At 43.1% G+C, this 18680-nt stretch overlaps 1 protein-coding gene across 5 annotated transcripts in view; it reads left to right on the top strand.

Moving 5' to 3' along the window:
- ELAVL2 (ELAV like RNA binding protein 2) overlaps nt 1-18680 on the top strand; it is a 155420-nt gene that overhangs the window by 94609 nt on the left and 42131 nt on the right. For all 5 annotated transcript variants that reach the window (XM_069962000.1, XM_069962002.1, XM_069962001.1 and 2 more), the window contains exon 6: nt 11478-11703. In XM_069962000.1, coding sequence (XP_069818101.1) covers nt 11478-11703 — 226 coding nt within the window. The remainder of the gene's footprint in view (nt 1-11477; nt 11704-18680) is intronic.

Raw genomic sequence — 18680 nt, 5'->3', positions numbered from 1 at the left:
AGATGCAATGTAAATTAGAATTACTTAGGGTTTTTTATGTTCTCAGTTAGACCATGCGGATGTGTGGAAAGTCTGAAGATCCAGAAGGATGTCCGTTACAGGCCTTCCACATCCGTGTTCCGTGTGAAACACAGAACATGTGAATGCGGCCTTAGTAATTCTAGTTTACATTGCATCTACAGGGTATGGGTGTGTGTTAGGCATTTTTTTTCTAGCCTTTTTTTTATAGGAATGTCTATTAAGCATATTACCTTTTGTCATATATACATCTTTTATTTTTAATATTTTTTTAACCCTAAGAGGACCTGGCCAATTTCAATTTTTTTTTGTTTTCGTTTTTTCCTCCTTGTGCTTAAAAGGCCATAGCACTTGCATTTTTTTCACCTAGAAACCCACATGAGCCCTTATTTTTTGCGCCACTAATTGTACTTTGCAATGACGGGCTGAATTTGTAAGTAAAGTACGCTGCAAGAGCAGGAACAAATTAAATGTGTGATGAAATTGAAAAAAAAACAACACATTTTTTATTTTGATGGTTTTTGTTTTTACGCCGTTCGCCCTGGGGTAGAACTGACTTGTATATATGTCCCTCAAGTCGTTACGATTACAACGATATGTAACATGTATAACTTTTATTTTATGTGATGGGCTGTAAAAAATTCAAACCATTGTTAACAAATATATGTTCCTTAAAACCGCTCCATTCCCAGGCTTATAGCGCTTTTATCCTTTGGTCTATGGGGCTGTGTGAGGTGTCATTTTTTGCGCAATGATGTGTTCTTTCTATCAGTACCTTAATTGCGCATATGCAACTTTTTTCGCTTTCATTACAATTTTTCCTGATTTTATGCAACCAAAAATGCGCAATTTTGCACTTTGGGATTTTTTGGTGCTTACCCCCACCCCACCCCCACTAGACACCAGGGAAGGGCTGCAATGAAGACTTCAGATGCAGCTGTCAACTTTGACAGCTGCTTCTGAAGACTTAATTAGCGGTCACGGTCCGATCAGGCGGTTCAGAGGGTAACATTTCTGATACCCCACCCAGCTGATCTGTTGTCAGCACGCCCCTCCTACATTTTAGAGTTGTATTATATAACTGTTGCTTTATTATATACGACGCGTTGTCTTGTATCATATGTTATATTATTTTAATATTTGCTATCTATTCCTGGCTTCCTGTTGTTGGAGTGGAGGAGTTTATCTATTGTGAGAGGGTTAAAAGGGAGTGGCTGCGGTTCTTATGTGGTTTTACATTGGGTGCCTTTACACAGACAGATTTCTGACAGATTTTTTAAGCCAAAGCCAGGAATGGATTTGAAAAGAGGACAAATCACAATCTTTTATGACCTGTTTCCTTTTTTATAGTCTGGTTCTGGCTTTGGCTTCAATGATCTGTCAGATAAATCTCTGTAACGGACATTTGAAAAGGAGAAATCTCAATCTTTCCTTTACGACCTTTCCTTTATGACCTGTTTCCTGTTTTATAGTCTGTTCCTGGCTTTGGCTTCAATGATCTATCAGATAAATCTGTGTAAAGGCACCCTTATACTTGCACAACTCACTAAGGTGAGAGTTCCATATATACCTTCACTGTATTTCTTTTGTCTGGATTACGCTATAGAGCATTGTCTTTCATTCTATTTAATGTTCGTGAATTAGACACCCTAAGGGCCCTATTACACCAACAGATTATCTGACAGATTTTTTTTAAGCCAAAGCCAGGAATGGATTTGAAAAGAGGAGAAATCTCAGTCTTTAATTTATTACCTGTTAGCTGTTTTATAGTCCATTCCTGGCTTCAGGTCCAAAAAATCTGTCAGTTAATTTAATAGGGGCTTAAAGGAGTACTCCAGCGGGGGGGTTTCGATGTGGCTGAGGGCAACTACGTCCACTTACCTCCCTAGTTCTTATATGGTTCCAGCCCGGCCGCTTCCTGGTCTCTGACGCAGGCTTGAGACGTGACGTTTCAAGTCCGCTCAGCCAGTTAGTGACAGAGGTGGGATCCCGCCATTGACTGGCTGAGCGGACTTGAAACTTCTCGTCTCAAGCCTTCTGTGAAGATTTTCTACAAGGGTTTGTAGTCTGTGTGTATTCTGGGGGGGTTTTACAATTTATCTACAAGAACAATTCAGAGGTTAGACATTGACCTTGAAGGAGGAGGCCTTGGCTCACAATCTGTGTTCTAATGCATCCTATAGTTTTCCATTAGGGTTAAGTCCAAGGTTCTGTGCAGGCCAGTCTAGTCTTTACACACCGATGTCAGTTGCCAGTTTACACACCGATGCCTTGTTGGACCGTGGGTGAATTCGCTGGCGAACTTCGCTGTCCACCCAAAGAATTGACATGTCAGTTTTTTTGGCAGATAACGGAATTTTCCGGCGTATATCATAGAGTCTATGGGATGGGTGAAACTTCAAGCAGAGGACGCACGGCGGAATCTGCTTGAAGTTTCCACGTGTATTCTGTACTGGGCATGTACTCTAATGCAGCAGTTCAGTCAGTATAATATCACTGTGTTGTTACAGAGGTTTTGGTGCTGTGTGACAGGAGAGCTGACAGTACAAGGCAAGCACCCATGTCTGTGAGCACACAAAGGATCGGGACTTCATGTGTTTAAAACAGAGCGAACCAAATATCGGCATGCAGGGGTCATGGACCGCAGTTTGTACAGGAAGGGAGACCATATGGCCATATATATAACAATTTAAAGGAGAAGTCTGTCAAAGTTTTATTAAAGTATTGTATTGCCCCCCAAAAATTATACAAATCATCAATATAGACTTATTACAGGAAATGCTTATAAAGTGCTTTTTTTCCCTGCACTTACTACTGCATCAAGGCTTCACTTCCTGGATAAAATGGTGATGTCACAACCCGACTCCCAGAGCTGTGCGGGCTGTGGCTGCTGGAGAGGATGATGGCAGAGGGATGCTCAGTGCCCTGTGTCCCTCTGTCATCATCCTCTCCAGCAGCCACAGCCCGCACAGCTATGGGAGTCGGGTCGTGACATCACTATTTTATCCAGGAAGTTAAGCCGTGATGCTGTAGTAAGTGCAGGGAAAATAAGCACTTTATGTGCATTTCCGGTAATAAGTGTATATTGGTGATTTGTATAACTTTTGTGGGGGCAATACAATACTTTAAGAAACTAATTTCTACAGACTTCTTTAAACTGAAATAACTTGGAGTATATTGCAAAACTGCTTGCAATCACAACCTGTTTTCTTACCAAAAAGTTTGCGACAGAGCCTCTAGTATATTGTAAGAGTGAGACTTTCCTGAGCTCCTGAAGTGCAGAAAGCTGTAACACTCCTTTCTTCCCCGTCCCATAACTGACCCTGCTTGGAACTCTGCTTCCAGGTGTCAATCAAGCAAGGAGGTGGGGAGAAGATATTACAGCTTGCAGCTATTCAGGAGCTTGGAAACGCTCTTTGAGACCTCCTTGTACCAGAGAGAAAAAAACATCTCTTCATCCTGTAAGCATACAGATATTTGAAAGGTACTATGTGTCTCCTTGGCCTTACAGCTATCTACCAGTGTCAGCAGTTTTACAGCTGACAGATTACCTTTAAGTCTGTGCATTGATTTGCTATTCTGGTGCATATCCATTTATACATTTTCTTCATTTTACACATTTTAAAAACTGAGTACGGTGTTCTAGCACATGCACCAGAAAGTCTGTTTTTACACCAGTTAATTGCTTATGTGCCACTTTTATTCATCAAAAAGTATCTAGTTGGCCTTGAGTTGGCATAAATCATCTTTAGCCCCTGCCTTTTTCGTGCATGAAAATGAAGTGTCTGTTGTGGCTAATGTTACTATTTCTGCATTTTTGGTGTATATGGGGCTACAATTCTGGCACATGAGGCATAGTAAATGTTGGCCAGGACTTACTAGTGACCCTTAAAAGCAGGTTTCTCATTCCTCTAGCTAGGATTGTATAACTTTTTCAGATAATCTTGCAACCTTTTGACATCATAAAAGAAATTGGCCAAAACACAAAAATAGTGAACCATCATACCGTTCATAAAGGAGATGCATTCTGTTTCTGCATTCTGCTCCTCCCTGACTGCTTAATAATAATTACCTCCATGTGTTCCGAGCAGCAATCTTCTCATAGTCTGCCTCAAGCGGACTGTGAGAGGAGAGATATTACCAATCAGTGCTATGCAATAGAAGAGCATGGAACGGTATAAGCAATCTATTGGTTGCTGGTCGTAGTCCCCTAGGGGGACTTAAATGTAGAAAAAAATCACCAAAAATGTTTTTGGAAAATGAGAAAGCCACTCCAATAAGTTCTCAAAAATTAAATAAAATTACTATTTAAAAGTTCTATCTATACCAATATATACTATTAAGGACCGGGCCAATTTCATTTTTTGCGTTTTCGTTTTTTCCTCCTTGTGCTTAAAAGGCCAACCTAGAAACCCACATGAGCCCTTATTTCTTTTGCGCCACAAATTGTACTTTGCAATGACAGGCTGAATTTTTTCATAAAGTACCCTGCGAAACCAGGAAAAAAGCATTTTGTTTATTTGGGGCGTATTTGTTTTAACGCCATTCGCCCTGGGTAGAACTGACTTGTTTTATGTCTGTCAAGTCGTTACGATTACAACGATATGTAACATGTATAACTTTTCTTGTATGTGATGGCTTGTAAAAAATTCAAAACCATTGTTAACAAATATATGTTCCTTAAAATCGCTCTATTCCCATACTTATAGCGCTTTTATCCTTTGGTCTATGGGGCTGTGTGAGGTGTCACTTTTTGCGCCATGATGTTTACTTTCTATCGGTACATTGATTGCACATATGCGACTTTTTGATAGCTTTTTATTACAATTGTTCTGGATTTGTTGCGACCGAAAATGCGCAATTTTGCACTTTGGGATTTTTTTGAGCTTACTCAGTTTACCGTGCGAGATCAGGAATGTGATAAATTAATAGTTCGAGCGATTACGCACGCGGCAATACCGAACATGTTTGTTCATTAATTTCATTTTATTTATAACATGGGAAAAGGGGGGTGATTCAAACTTTTATTAGGGGAGGGGGCTTTTTATTAATAACACTTTTTTTTTTTTTTTTACACACTTATACTAGAAGCCCCCCTGGGGGACTTCTAGTATAAGTACACTGATCTCTCATTTGAGATCTATGCTGTATAGATATACAGCATAGATCAATGAAAGGGGCATCTCCGCCACTAATTACCAGGGAACAGCTGCATCAGGTAACCGGATGCAGTTGTCATCTTTGACAGCTGCATCCGATTACCTTATTAGCTGGCACAGCGATCGGACCGTGCCTGCTAATAGCCGCGGCCCCGTGCTCATGCCGCACCCGGGACCGCGGCGGTTCAGAGCAGGGTTGCCGTGCGGCCCCGCACTGAACACCCTTAACGATCGCAGGGCGTAAATATACGCCCATGGTCGTTAACCCTTTAAGGACATGGCCCATTTTCGTTTTTACGTTTTCGGTTTTTCCTCCTTGTGTTTAAAAGGTCATAGCACTTGCATTTTTCCACCTAGAAACCCACATGACCCCTTATTTCTTGCGTCACTAATTGTACTTTGCAATTACAGGCTGAATTTTTGCATAAAGTACACTGCGAAACCAGAAAAAAATTCAAAGTGTGGTGAAATTGAAAAAAAAAAACGCATTTCTTTTATTTGGGGGAAATGTGTTTTTACGCCATTCGCCCTGGGGTAAAACTGACTTGTTATGCATGTTCCTCAAGTCGTTACGATTAAAACGATATATAACATGTATAACTTATATTGTATCTGATGGCCTGTAAAAAATTCAAACCGTTGTTAACCAATATACATTCCTTAAAATCGCTCCATTCCCAGGCTTATAGCGCTTTTATCCTTTGGTCTATGGGGCTGTGCGAGGAGTCATTTTTTGCGCCATGATGTGATCTTTCTATCGGTACCTTGATTGCGCATATACGACTTTTTGATCGCTTTTTATTACATTTTTTCTGGATTTGATGCGACCAAAAATGCGCAATTTTGCACTTTGGGATTTTTTTGCGCTGACGCCGTTTACCGTACGAGATCAGGAATGTGATTAATTAATAGTTCGGGCGATTACGCACGCGGCGATACCAAACATGTTTATTTATTTATTTATTTGTTTACTTTTATTTAAAACCTGGGAAAAGGGGGGTGATTCAGACTTTTATTAGGGGAGGGGGATTTTTACTATTAACAACACGTTTTTTTTTTTTTTTACACATATACTAGAAGCCCCCCTAGGGGACTTCTAGTATATACACTTGGATCTCTCATTGAGATCTCTGCAGCATAGATATGCTGCAGAGATCCATGAGATCGGCACTCGTTTGCTTTCGGCTGCTGCAGCCGGAAACAAACGAGTGCCGAGCCGAGGACGGCGCCATCTTGGACGCGTCCCCGGCCGGCATCAGTAACGGAGATCGCTCCTCCGGGACAAGGTCCCGGAGGAGCGATCTCCCCCACTAGACACCAGGGAAACGTTGCCTCCGGTAATCGGAGGCAGCTGTCAACTTTGACAGCTGCCTCCGATTAGCTAATTAGCGGGCACGGCGATCGGACCGTGCCCGCTAATAGCAGCGGTCCCGGGCTACACGCGGCACCCGGGATCGCGGCACTTCAAAGCGGGGCCGCCGCGTGGCCCCGCTTTGAAGTGCTAATGAGGACATAGGACGTACCGGTACGTCCTATGTCCTTAAGAGGTTAAGGGGTTAATCATGGTGCAAAAAGTAGCCCCCAAACAGCCCTGTGAGTGAAATGAAACCGTTATGAGTTGCAATAGGGCTATTTTAACCCCTTCAAGACCAAGCCCATTGATGTACACCTGTCCGGGTCAAGTTAATGCAATATTCCTCCCCGCTTTTTTAAAAGCCATAGCGCTTTTATTTTTCCACCTACAGGGCTGGTTGGAGTGTCATTTTTTGCGCCATGTTCTCTAGTTTTTATTAATATCATATTGGTGTAACAGAAAAATTTTGATTGTTTTTTATTAATTTTTTTTCTGATATAATTTAAAACAAAAAATCAGCAATCTTGGCTTAATCCTGGCTGTTTAATTTTTTTTATATTTTTATAATGGGCAAGGAGGTATATTAAATTTTGGGGGGTTATAAGGTTTTTTTTTAAATACTTTTAAAAACTTTTTATTACACTTTTGTTTTTTCCACTTTTTTCCACTTGAAAACATGCAATCAATAGATTGCTTATACTGCTCTATGCTATGCCATAGCATAGATCAGTGTTATCAGCGATCTATGCAGAGCCTGCCTGAGCGCAGATTCTATGCATGGATGGCCGATCCGACAGGATGGAGGTAAGTGGATTACCCCCGCCCATCGGTCCCGATCACTCAGTGACAGGAGCTTGTCCTGTCACTGTGTACCTTAAATGCAGCGATCGCTATAGATAGCGCAGTTAAGGGGTTAATGAGAGGAAGCTGAGGGATCACAGCTGCACCTCATCATCCTCAGCTCCTGGGACACTGATGTCACTGCAGCATTCTCGCACAAATCAAACCCATTCACAGTCAGGAGCGTATATATAGATTTCTACTGCATGGGGTATGTGCAGTAGGAACGTATATATACGGATTGCTGATGTGAAGGGGTTAATCAGTTATTTAAAAATAAAATAAAATGTTTTAAAAATAGTACAATATTAGAAAAGTACATTAGCAATGTAAATGTGGCTAACGTAATTGGACTGACCTGTGGAATAAACATGTCAGGTTTACAGTAAAGTGTATTGCATAAACACAGAACCCCCAAATAGTTGTGAAGTTGCATTTTTTTTTTATCCAGTTTCCCCTAGTAAAATGAAAGTGCTATGGCTCTTAAATGGCGAAGAGGAAAAAATTTGTTTCAAGGCGACTGCTTTAGCCGCTGATGCTGGGGCGGATTATTTGAAGAAAAAGAGCCTGGCACACTTGTATCTCAGTGTGCCAGGCTCTGCTGAAGATCAAAGACATCAGTGGTGAATATAAATAGCCCCCCCCCCCCAGCACTGTACCTATCCCAGCAAGGATGGGGACAATTATCCACTTCCTTGCTGGGATTGGGTACATTGTGACATCAATGTGGCCCCCATGGGGTTAATTGAGGATGCCATGCTTCCTTAACCCCTTGAGGGCCAAATTGTTCAGTCTGGCACACAAGGGATTAACCACTTAGAGGTTTTCCAACATTTTTTTTTCTTGGAAATGTGAATAATTTGTAATCTGTCCCTTTCCCTTAGTGGTTCTCGCTAACCTTTTCTCGCCTCTGTATCCCTGGGCCGCCACCTCTGTTGCTGCTTTTTGGATTTGTTTGTTTACATAAAGAACTTCCAGGTCACTGGGGTCAGCAGTGACATCACAGCTCTGCAAGCTTTAGCCTTTAGCTCCGCCCACTCCTCTCTGAATCTAGCTCCACCCCTTTATAGGCAGGAAATGTCTCTATTACTAGAAGTGTCTTTTGAGCAGCATGGTGGCTCAGTTTCTGCCAATTATATTATCAAATCAACTAGTTTTTTCACACTTATCTGTTGTAGGACTACAAACCCCAGCACACATGTGTATGTTAGGAATTGTAATGCTGGATTACATATGCACTACTATAGCCATCCTACTGGTGGGCGGGGTCTCAATGAGGCAAGATTCTGTTACAAGTTTACCTCAGCAAGAAATAGATAGAATGGTGACTGACAAGAGGTGAAACAGCATCTCTCCTCTCCCTATTACACACAGCAGCATCCTCTCTCCTCTCCCTATTACACATAGAAGCATCCTCTCTCCTCTCCATATTACACACAGCAGCAGCCTCTCTCCTCTCCTTATTACACACAGCAGCAGCCTCTCTCCTCTCCATATTACACAAAGCAGCATCCTCTCTCCTCTCCCTATTACACACAGCAGCAGCCTCTCTCCTCTCCATATTACACACGGTAGCATCCTCTCTCCTCTCCATATTACACACAGCAGCATCCTCTTTCCTCTCCATATTACACACAGCAGCATCCTCTTTCCTCTCCATATTACACACAGCAGCAGCCTCTCTCCTCTCCATATTACACACAGCAGCAGCCTCTCTCCTCTCCATATTACACACAGCAGCTGCCTCTCTTCTCTCCATATTACACACAGCAGCAGCCTTTCTCCTCTCCATATTACACACAGCAGCAGCCTCTCTCCTCTCCATATTACACACAGCAGCAGCACTGCCCTAACACTCACATCTTTACAGTACAATCGTAACAATATAAGGGAAGATTTAGCAAAGCCTGTGCAAGGGAGCAGTTACCCATAGCGACCAATCAGATTGCTTTTTAAAAAGGCCCTGGAAAATGAAACTTAGAATCTGGCTGGTTGCTATGGACAACTGCTTCCCTGTTTCTCTACACAAGTTTTGATAAATCACCCCCTCATAGTTCCATTATTCACTGTATATAGCTCCATCTTATGCTGCAGTGCTCTCCAGAGATTGTAGTCTGTCATGCTGGCCTTACTGCTGCAGTTTCTTATGGCCTCAGATGTCAGTTAGATGTTAGGGGTGGTCCCTCACTGGCAGGAACAGGAAACAGAAAGGGAACAAGATACAGGAAGTAAAGATAACACAGGCAGAGTGGTCATGTGACTGAGCCTGAGAACACAGTAAGCGCTCTAAATAAATAATAGAAGTGTATGTAGAATATGCAACATCCACAGAGGTCAGTGCAATGCTAGTTTATTGAAAAATCCCAGACAACCCCTTTAAAGGCAGAGCCTGAAATGACGTTAAGGACCGGGCCAATTGTCACTCTGTGTTTTCATTTTTTTCTCCTAGCCTTCTAAGACCATAACTTTTACTTTTCCACCTACAGGGCCATGTGAGGGCTTGTTTTTTTCAGGAACAGATGTACTTTTTGATGGTGTCTTTTAATCTGCCATAAAATTAATGACAGAACCCCCAAAATATAGTTTATGGGGTGAATTTGGGTCAAAAAATGTGATTCCGCAAACTTTTTTTTTTTTTTTTTGGGGGGGGGGGTTCCATGTTTACGTAATGCACTTTACGGTAAAACTGGCATTTTTTCTTTATTCTGTAGGTCAGTCTGAACACAGTGATATGCATGTTTTACTAGGTTTTTTTAATGTTTTTACTTATTAGCAGTAAAAAAGTTTTTTTTGCAAATAGGTATATTTTAAATGGCTCTATTGTGACTTATAGTGCTTTTTTTCACCTATGGAGTCATATGGGGCATCATTTTTTGCGCCATGATCTCTAGATTTTATTAGTAAAGAATTTTTCTAGATCCGATGTATTGATCGCTTTTTATTAGATTTTTTTATACATAATGTAATTTAAAAAACAGCAATCTGTTTTTTTAACGCTTTTTGTTCACACCAATCACCATGCAGGAATATTATTTTATTATAATAGATCGGATGATTACGCACGCTACGGTGTATTATATGTTAATTATTTTTATGTGTTTTATGTATAAAATAGGAAGGGGGTGATTTTCACTTTTATTGGGGAAGGGGCTTTGGGGCATTTTTTAAAAACTTACTTTTTTTTTTTTTTTTTTACACTTTAAGACAGCTTCAACCACTAAGTCTGAAAGTAAAGATAAATAAAACACAACACAATCAAGATAAGTATTTTATTTATAAAAGCACACCCCTCGTTGACCATTTTATAAAAAAAAAAAAAAAAAGGCTGGTCATCGACTTGGTCCAACGAATCCGACGTAATCGACAGGATACCGATATCTGAAAAACAAAAGTGTGTGTGTGTAGGGGGGGGGGGGGGGAGGCATCTTTGCAGATGCTGCTTTTACAGTCTGGCACACAGGGGGTTAAGTATTGGTGCATGGCCACCTAAATTAACCCCATGGGGGCCACATTGATATTACAATGCACCCATCCCAGCAAGGAAGGGGTCAATTGCCCCCCTTCCTTGCAGGGGGAGAAGCTGGGCCCTATTTATACTCTCCACCGATGTTTTCAATCTTCAGCAGAGCCTGGCACACTGAGATACAAGTGTGCCAGGCTCTGCTGCTTCAAATAATCCGCCCCAGCATCAGCGGCTGCAGCAGGGCCACTGCTGCGGCTGCTGATTGGCTCAGCATCATCTGTTCAGCCAATCAGTGGCTGAAGCAGTGCTCTTGCTGCAGGCGCTGATAGAACATGAGGAGAAGACCGGAGTGTAAGTTAAAAATCCACCTGGAACGGAGCACAGTCTTAGTAATTTACATTTATTTATGGGATTTGATTAAAGTAGCCCTCCAGTTATGCGCGTGACTCCTATAGGTAAATGTGTTGCAAATGTCATATTAAACTATATTCAGGGTAGCTCTGGGTCGATGGTATCTTGAACTGTGTTGTTTTGGCATAGTTTTCTTATGTGGGCTGTCTTTATTTTACTGCAAGTAATATTTTTGCTGCATGCTGTTGTGCTTTATTTAGCTTTATAACATGTAGTTATATTTTCATAATAGGTGTATCCAGGGGAGTTGGATTCATTCGTTTTGACAAAAGGATTGAGGCTGAGGAAGCCATTAAAGGTCTAAATGGACAGAAGCCTCCTGGAGCTACGGAACCCATAACTGTTAAATTTGCCAACAATCCAAGCCAAAAAGTAAACCACACTATTTTGTCCCAGTTATACCAGTCCCCAAACCGAAGATACCCGGGACCACTTGCTCAACAAGCTCAACGATTTAGGTTGGTTTGTATGCTCACTTTTCTTGATGATGCTTATATTTTAATTTAAAGTGGTTATCCAGGGTTGGGAAAATATGGCTGCCTTCTTTCAGAAACTGCACCACTTAGTCTGGCTGTGATTTTGTAGTTTAGTTTTATTAAAAGGACTGAATTATTAAAGGACTGAATCTTTATTGTAATCAGGGCAGTTTCTAGATCATTTTGGAAACAAGGCGAATCTTGATAAAAGCGCCCCCCCCCCCCCCCCCCCCCCCTCAACATCACACAATTCAGCCCTGGAGAAGGAAGGGGGGCTTTTATCAGGATTCGGGTTATTAGGAAGAAGCAGTGTGTGTATTATGGCATAGATCGGTGTTGCACCCCTAAGAGATAATGTTCAACCGAATACAAAATCACCATACAGGGACTCACAGGTGCTGTTTTCTTCGATCTGCGGCACCATTTTCCTTTTCCTCTCCAACCGGACCACCATGATGATTTCTTGCAGCTACAATTCGTCTCCAGACAAACATCTCAGGCTCTGCACTTATCCAGCAACTTCCTTCCCTTTTCCCTCCTATAGGCTCCTAAACTGTAGTAATTCTGCTGCTTGGTGCAGTAAAGTCTGCAAGGTGTGACCTCCATTACACTGACATACAGGATGCTGGGAGAGCTGTGTGACCTCCATGACATGGGAAAAATGATCCCTCTGTGGCCAATTTCCCAAAGCCCCACTCCCCCCCACCTTTTTCCAGAAATGAGACACCGACTCCAGCCTTTGGAATATTTGGCCACAGCAGCCAATTTTATTATTAACAAAATAACACAAAACATAAATAACCATTATCTGAATATACATATAATATAGCAATGAAAAACTAACTGTCCGGTACGGGAGGGGGTCCTTGAAGCTAAAATATATAACCGGCCACCAAAAAATTGCACTATTTATCCTAGAGATAAACATCTTATAACTATTCCTGCCCCCAGCCGGTTACCACAGGCTCAGGAGCCCATATTCCAACTACATTGGCCGATTACCCATAACACCCGACTACTCCCCGGGACACCACCCTGTCAGGAGCCCAATATCCTCCAATTAACCTGCTGATCCTCTAATTAAACGGGGGGTTCACCCTCCCTCGTGTACCCCCTTTTCACATTTTTGCCAACTCCAAGGACCCCCTAACCCGCCACCCGCTGCTATGACAGTGACCATTGAGCCAAAAACACACATCCCCTCACCCCCCTATTAATCCAACCAGGAGCAACCCCCAGCCAACCAAGATCCGTCCGAAGCTACTCTTCAGGGAGGGCGGGCGGGACTCTTCAACCACCGCTCCTCGTGTGTTGTCTTGTTCCTCAGGAGGGAGGTTTATAAAACCTCCCCTCGCACTAGCTCCACCCCCACCCTGTTCCCGCTTCCTCTAACAGACTGTCCCCCACCCCCTATTAACCCTTGCGCTCCATTTTCCCTGTCATGCCGGCCTCCCTAAACTACGTTGCGTCCGGCCTTCCCTTTACACTGACATAAAGGATACTGGGAAAGCTGGGTGACCACCATTATACACTGACATACAGGATACTGGGAGAGCTGGATGACCTCCATCACACTGACATACAGGATGCTGGGAAAGCTGTGTGACCTCCATCACACTGACATACAGGATACTGGGAAAGCTGGATGACCTCCATCACACTGACATACAGGATACTGGGAGAGCTGGGTGACCTCCATCACACTGACATACAGGATGCTGGGAAAGCTGTGTGACCTCCATTACACACTGACATACAGGATGCTGGGAAAGCTGGGTGACCACCCCCTGTAATCCCCCCTGTGCTGCCCCCATTGTAATAATCCCCCCTCTGCTGTCCCCATTGTCATACCCCTCCCCTCCCTCTGCTGCCCCCCCCCCCAAATAGTAATAACCCCCTCTGCTCCCCCTGCATTGCCAAACACACACACAAAACAAAACATACTCACCTTATTCTTGCATAGAGGTCCCTCTCTCCTCTTCTCATCTTCTCCAGCCTGCGAGGAGCACACATCTCTCTCCAGCAAACGCAGTGAAATGACGTCATTGCGCTGCTGGAGGGAGATGTCTGCAGGTGCAGAGTGCTCGGCTGGGTCGGCGCGGTCCGGGGGCGGAGCTACGGGAGGTCCGGGGGCGGAGCTACGGGCGGTCCAGAGACGGAGGTCCAGGCAGTCCGGGGGCGGAGCTACGGCCGGTCCGGAGGCGGAGGTCCAGGTGGTCCGGGGGCGGAGCTACGCGAGGTGATTCTTCAGAGGAGCAGGTGATGGGGCGAGCGAGCTAGCAGGCGGGCGGCCCGGCCCGCCCGCCTCTAGAAACGGCCCTGATTGTAATACCACAAACAGCCAAGGGGCTGGAGTGGTGGTGTTTTTGCAAGAAAGTAGCTCTGCTTTTTTGAAACCTTTGACAATCCCTTTGTCTGTCCTCCACCCCCTTCCCCAATTAGGTGTGCCGGTGTACAGTATTTCTTAGGGTTTATATTCCATTTATGGCAGCTAATAACAGTATGAGAATTAAGGTGGGGTTGACAGATTTTCTTTAACGCGAATGTACCACTAGTGCTTTGCTTTTTTTTTTTTTTTTACGTGAACAGGCAGGTGTGGGGATGCCGGTGACACTTTTTTTTTTTTTTTTAATCAGCAACCAGATTCCCGCATACAGTGCCCGTCTATTACCGAGCACCGAACAGTGTGACAAGACCCTCTCCCCTCTGTGAGGTCTTTTTAAACTGGACACATATTGTACTGTTCTGATGAAGGGAGACCTACTTACCTCCTGAAACGCGTAAATTCTGTGCTTTGTTAATAAATTATATATGTAACGTTTTTCATGGTGCACATTTGGATTCTTTTTGGGACAGCGCTGTATCTAGTACCATTTTTTTCTTGTTTTTTGCTGCCCCCTCTGTGATGTGGCTCCATTAAAATCAATAGAGCCACATCACAGAGGGGTGGGGAGATCGTCACACAGGTGGCTGGCCACACTCTAGTGCTTCAGCTGTGTGTGGTAACCAGGCGGCAGTTGAAAAAAAAAAAAAAAAAAAAGACCGCAGCACAGGCATCCCCGGGCCAGATCTGGTCTGTTTGTGTAAAATACAAAAAGCGATGTACTAGTGGTACATTCACTTTAAGAAGTTTGTATTTTAAATAAACTTATGCCTCTTGTGAGAGCCTTTTTATTTAAAGCTTACCTGTAATAAAAAAAAAAAAATCAGGACAACTAGCTGGGCAAAGTCTGCGCTTACAGTGTTTACTCATTTTCTGTCATTTGGCCTGGACAGACTCCTAAAGCAAATCTATGGGGCCATCTAGGTCTCAGACACACGGCAAGAAGTGGACCTTTCAAATGTTTAGTGACAAGTGCGCCAGAGAATTAGGTATTTTTCATGTGATCTCCTAGCTTTTTATGTCAGTGTATCTCCTTGATTTCTGTTTGATATTAAAGGGAAAATAACATAAGGTTAAGACTCTAACCCGCTGTTATGTTCCGTTAGGGTTAGAAATGCTTAAAAACATACTGTGGTTTGCTTATCTTTATCCTCAACGTTTGATTAAATCTTCAGTTTTATCAATATGTAGATTAAGTGGCTTGGCGCACTAAAGGTGTGTCTAAAATCTTCAATGCACCTGCACTTAAAGGCTGTTAACTGTTTGGGTTTTTTTGCATTTTATTGCATTTATGATGCAAAAAATATATATATTTCTACATTGGTCTTTTGCTTAGTTTCTCTTCTACTGCCTCTCCATTTTTCGGTATGAGTTCTGCATTCTGTCCACCCTTGTAGACATTCTCTACAATTCTACCTTTTAGACTGCCATGTTGTCTGCCTTCCTCTCTGTTCACAACCCATGTGAAATTTTCTTTGTTCTCACCTTGTTTTTGGGTCGCCCTATGCTTTCTGGCACCACACAGACATTTTGGCATCTACCAAGTAAATAGTACCATATTCTATTTATTCTGTGTGCAGATAGTTTTCTTGGCACATAATCCAAACTTATTGCTCAAACATGTCAGCAGTCTTGCTTGGAGCATAGGTTGTTTTGTCCAAGATATCAATGATTCTGTTTCACATTCAGTAATTAGTATACATTGGCATGATCTATTCACTAGCGCACCTCCCCCCAAGTCTGTTTATTTTGTGATTTCCTAACTAAGCTGGTAAAGGGCATGAAAAAACTGGGCTCCGAAAAAAACATTAACCCTTATAGGACTAGGTTTACTTTCACTTTTGTGATTTTCAATTTTCCCTTGACGGGAATACAGCAAGATCCTGAGGAAAATCTTTTGGGTTGCTGGAGTTAGTGTGTTTACACAGACAGATTTATCTGACAGATTATTGAAGCCGAAGCCAGGAACAGACTATAAACAGAGAACAGGTCATAAAGGGAAGATAGAGATTTCTTCTTTTCAATTCCTTTCCTGGCTTTGGCATCAAATCTGCCAGGTAAATCTTTGTGTAATCACACCATTAGATCAGATTTTTGGTAACTTATCAGCAGTGTTTCCCCCGGAAATAAGACAGAGCCTTATATTAATCTTTGCTCAAAAAAGTCACTTTGTCTTATTTTCGAGGTATGTCTTATTCCCCCCCCCCCCCCCCCCCCCCCCCCTCTCCCGGATCTCCTCGCAATACTCAGATCATTGCAGCAGCAGGACGTGCCAGCAGAACGTGTGGAGGAGAGGACATGGTGGCTATAGACAGAGCTGCCTGTGGCGCCCGCTGTTAGTGTCACTGTCGTGAATTTTTTTTTTTTTTTTTTTTTTTTTTTGCAGAAATCAATAGTCCAGGCGATTTTAAGAAACATTGTAATTAGATTTATTAGCCGAAAAATGCATTTTTACCATGAAAAAGCAGTTTGAAGCTCTCCCCCCTGTCTTCATTGTTCTCCTATGGAGAGAGCTAAGTAAAAGACCAAAACAGGACAACAAAGAGTTATTCTACAAATACATCACCCTCTATCTCCTCTGACAGTCACCACTGACCTCTCTGAGCTCTGATTACAGCTGTCACCCAGCTCTGTGCTCCTCCCTCCTCCCCCTCCCCTCTCTATAGAACAGACTGGGTACGTCTGATGCAACAAGTTACAATTTCCTGATTTTTTGCAGTGGATGGAAAAGAGGAGGGATGGGGGGGACCTGGAAAAAGGCTTTTTAAATGCAGATAATGGCATATTTGGCTAATAAACCCAACTACAAAGTTTCTTAAAATCGCCTGGACTTTTGATTTCTGCAAAAAAAAATAAAAATACAACAGTGACTCTTTAAGCATTAGAAAGGGATTAAGCGTGTCATGGGTGGCAACAGGGGCAGCCTTACTCTCAGGGGGATGTCTTACTTTAGGCTAGTTGGGGTGTCTTTTATGAGGGCATCTTATTTTTGGGGAAACACGGTATTACCATCTGTGTTAACACATTGCAATTTAATTTCGGTACTGCATCATTGTTGTGAAGATGCTGCAGTATTGCAATAGTACTGCAATGAAACTGTGTATACGCAGCCTTGAGAATACCCTTGGAAATATGGTAATATGTGTTTTTACATCTTGGAGCACTTGGGGTTTCTTCGGAAATAGACGCACAACTGTTTTAATTGATTCCATCTTGAATTTTCTGTAGGTTATCTGCTGGTTCTACAAAATATTAAAGTGACAGTTCACATTGAGTGCTATCTCCATCTGTTAGATTGTAGCATACAGTCCATTAACCAAAATCTGGCTTGCTGATAAGATGGCAAAGTTTATTAAATATATAGTATAGAATAGAATATATATAGATGTTCATGTGGCCAAGTGTGCTTGTGTTTCTTTCCATGGCACCTTACACTAATAGCATAGGGTGCCATAAAAAATGCAAGGGGGATGGGACACCTGTTAAAGACAAAAATAACATCTTTGCAAAGTATGCTAAGCTGATTTGTGACAGATGTAATAGCGCCAACTATACAATTGCTACTGGCTGTAATCTATAAAGACATGTACTGCAGCACTGGTCTGCTTTATCCATCGCTGGGCCACTGCAGTTTACACTAGGTAACCACTAATCTGGTACTAATAGGTACTGTATTTTCTGGCGTATAAGGCGACTGGGCGTATAAGACGACCCCTGACTTTTAAGCAGATTGTCAGGGGTCCGCCTTATACGCCAGAAAATGTTAACCTCGCCTGACCGCAGCCCTGCTGCGGTCAGGCAGAGTTTAACTGCAGCTGAATAAAAAACAAACATTTAACTCACCTGGGGCCCATTCCCGGCCTCCGCTCCCGTTCCGGCGCAGGCAGTGTGACTTACACTACCAGAGACTGAGATCGCCGAACCCCTCCTAGGCAGCAGAACGTCTCATCGGAGACGCTCGACTGCTGGGAGAGCTTCGGGAGAATGAGAGAGGCTTTGGGAACTTCCAGCACCTCTTTCTCCCGAAGCTCTCCCGACAGCCGAGCGTCTCCGAGCCTCTCTGATGAGAGGCTTAGCTGCCAGGGAGAGGTTCCTGCGACCTCCGGGGCAGGTAGTGTACGTCACACTGCCTGCGCTGTGAACGGTACTGGAGGCGCGCGGAGGCCAGGAACGGGCCCTAGGTAAGTTCAATGTTGTTTTTTTTTTTTGTAGTGGCCGCCCCATAAAGTGGGGATGGGGCAATTTTTGAGCCCCCTCAACTGTATGGGGTTGACCATACCCGGCGTATAAGACAACCCCCGACTTTAACCCCGATTTTTCGGGGTTAAAAAGTCGATTGGCTGAGCAGCTGATGGCGCAGCAGGGGGGGGGGGGGATCGGCGGCTGGAGCGGTTCAGCCAGCCTCCCGAAGATGACGTCGCCGACTTAAGATGGCGGCTGGGGTCTGTGAGTATAATGCACCACACTTCTGGGGTGAAGGGGAACACTGGGAAGGGGCCATTCACTTAAATAACACACATTACAAAGTTGTATAACTTTGTAATGTGTGCTATTTAGTGAATAAATGTTAAACGCC

This window comes from Dendropsophus ebraccatus, chromosome 3 (genome assembly GCF_027789765.1).
Source record: "Dendropsophus ebraccatus isolate aDenEbr1 chromosome 3, aDenEbr1.pat, whole genome shotgun sequence".
Taxonomy (NCBI): Eukaryota; Metazoa; Chordata; class Amphibia; order Anura; family Hylidae; genus Dendropsophus; species Dendropsophus ebraccatus.
The sequence above is the reverse complement of the archived record's forward strand: the minus strand, read 5'-3'. Positions and strand labels throughout refer to the sequence as shown.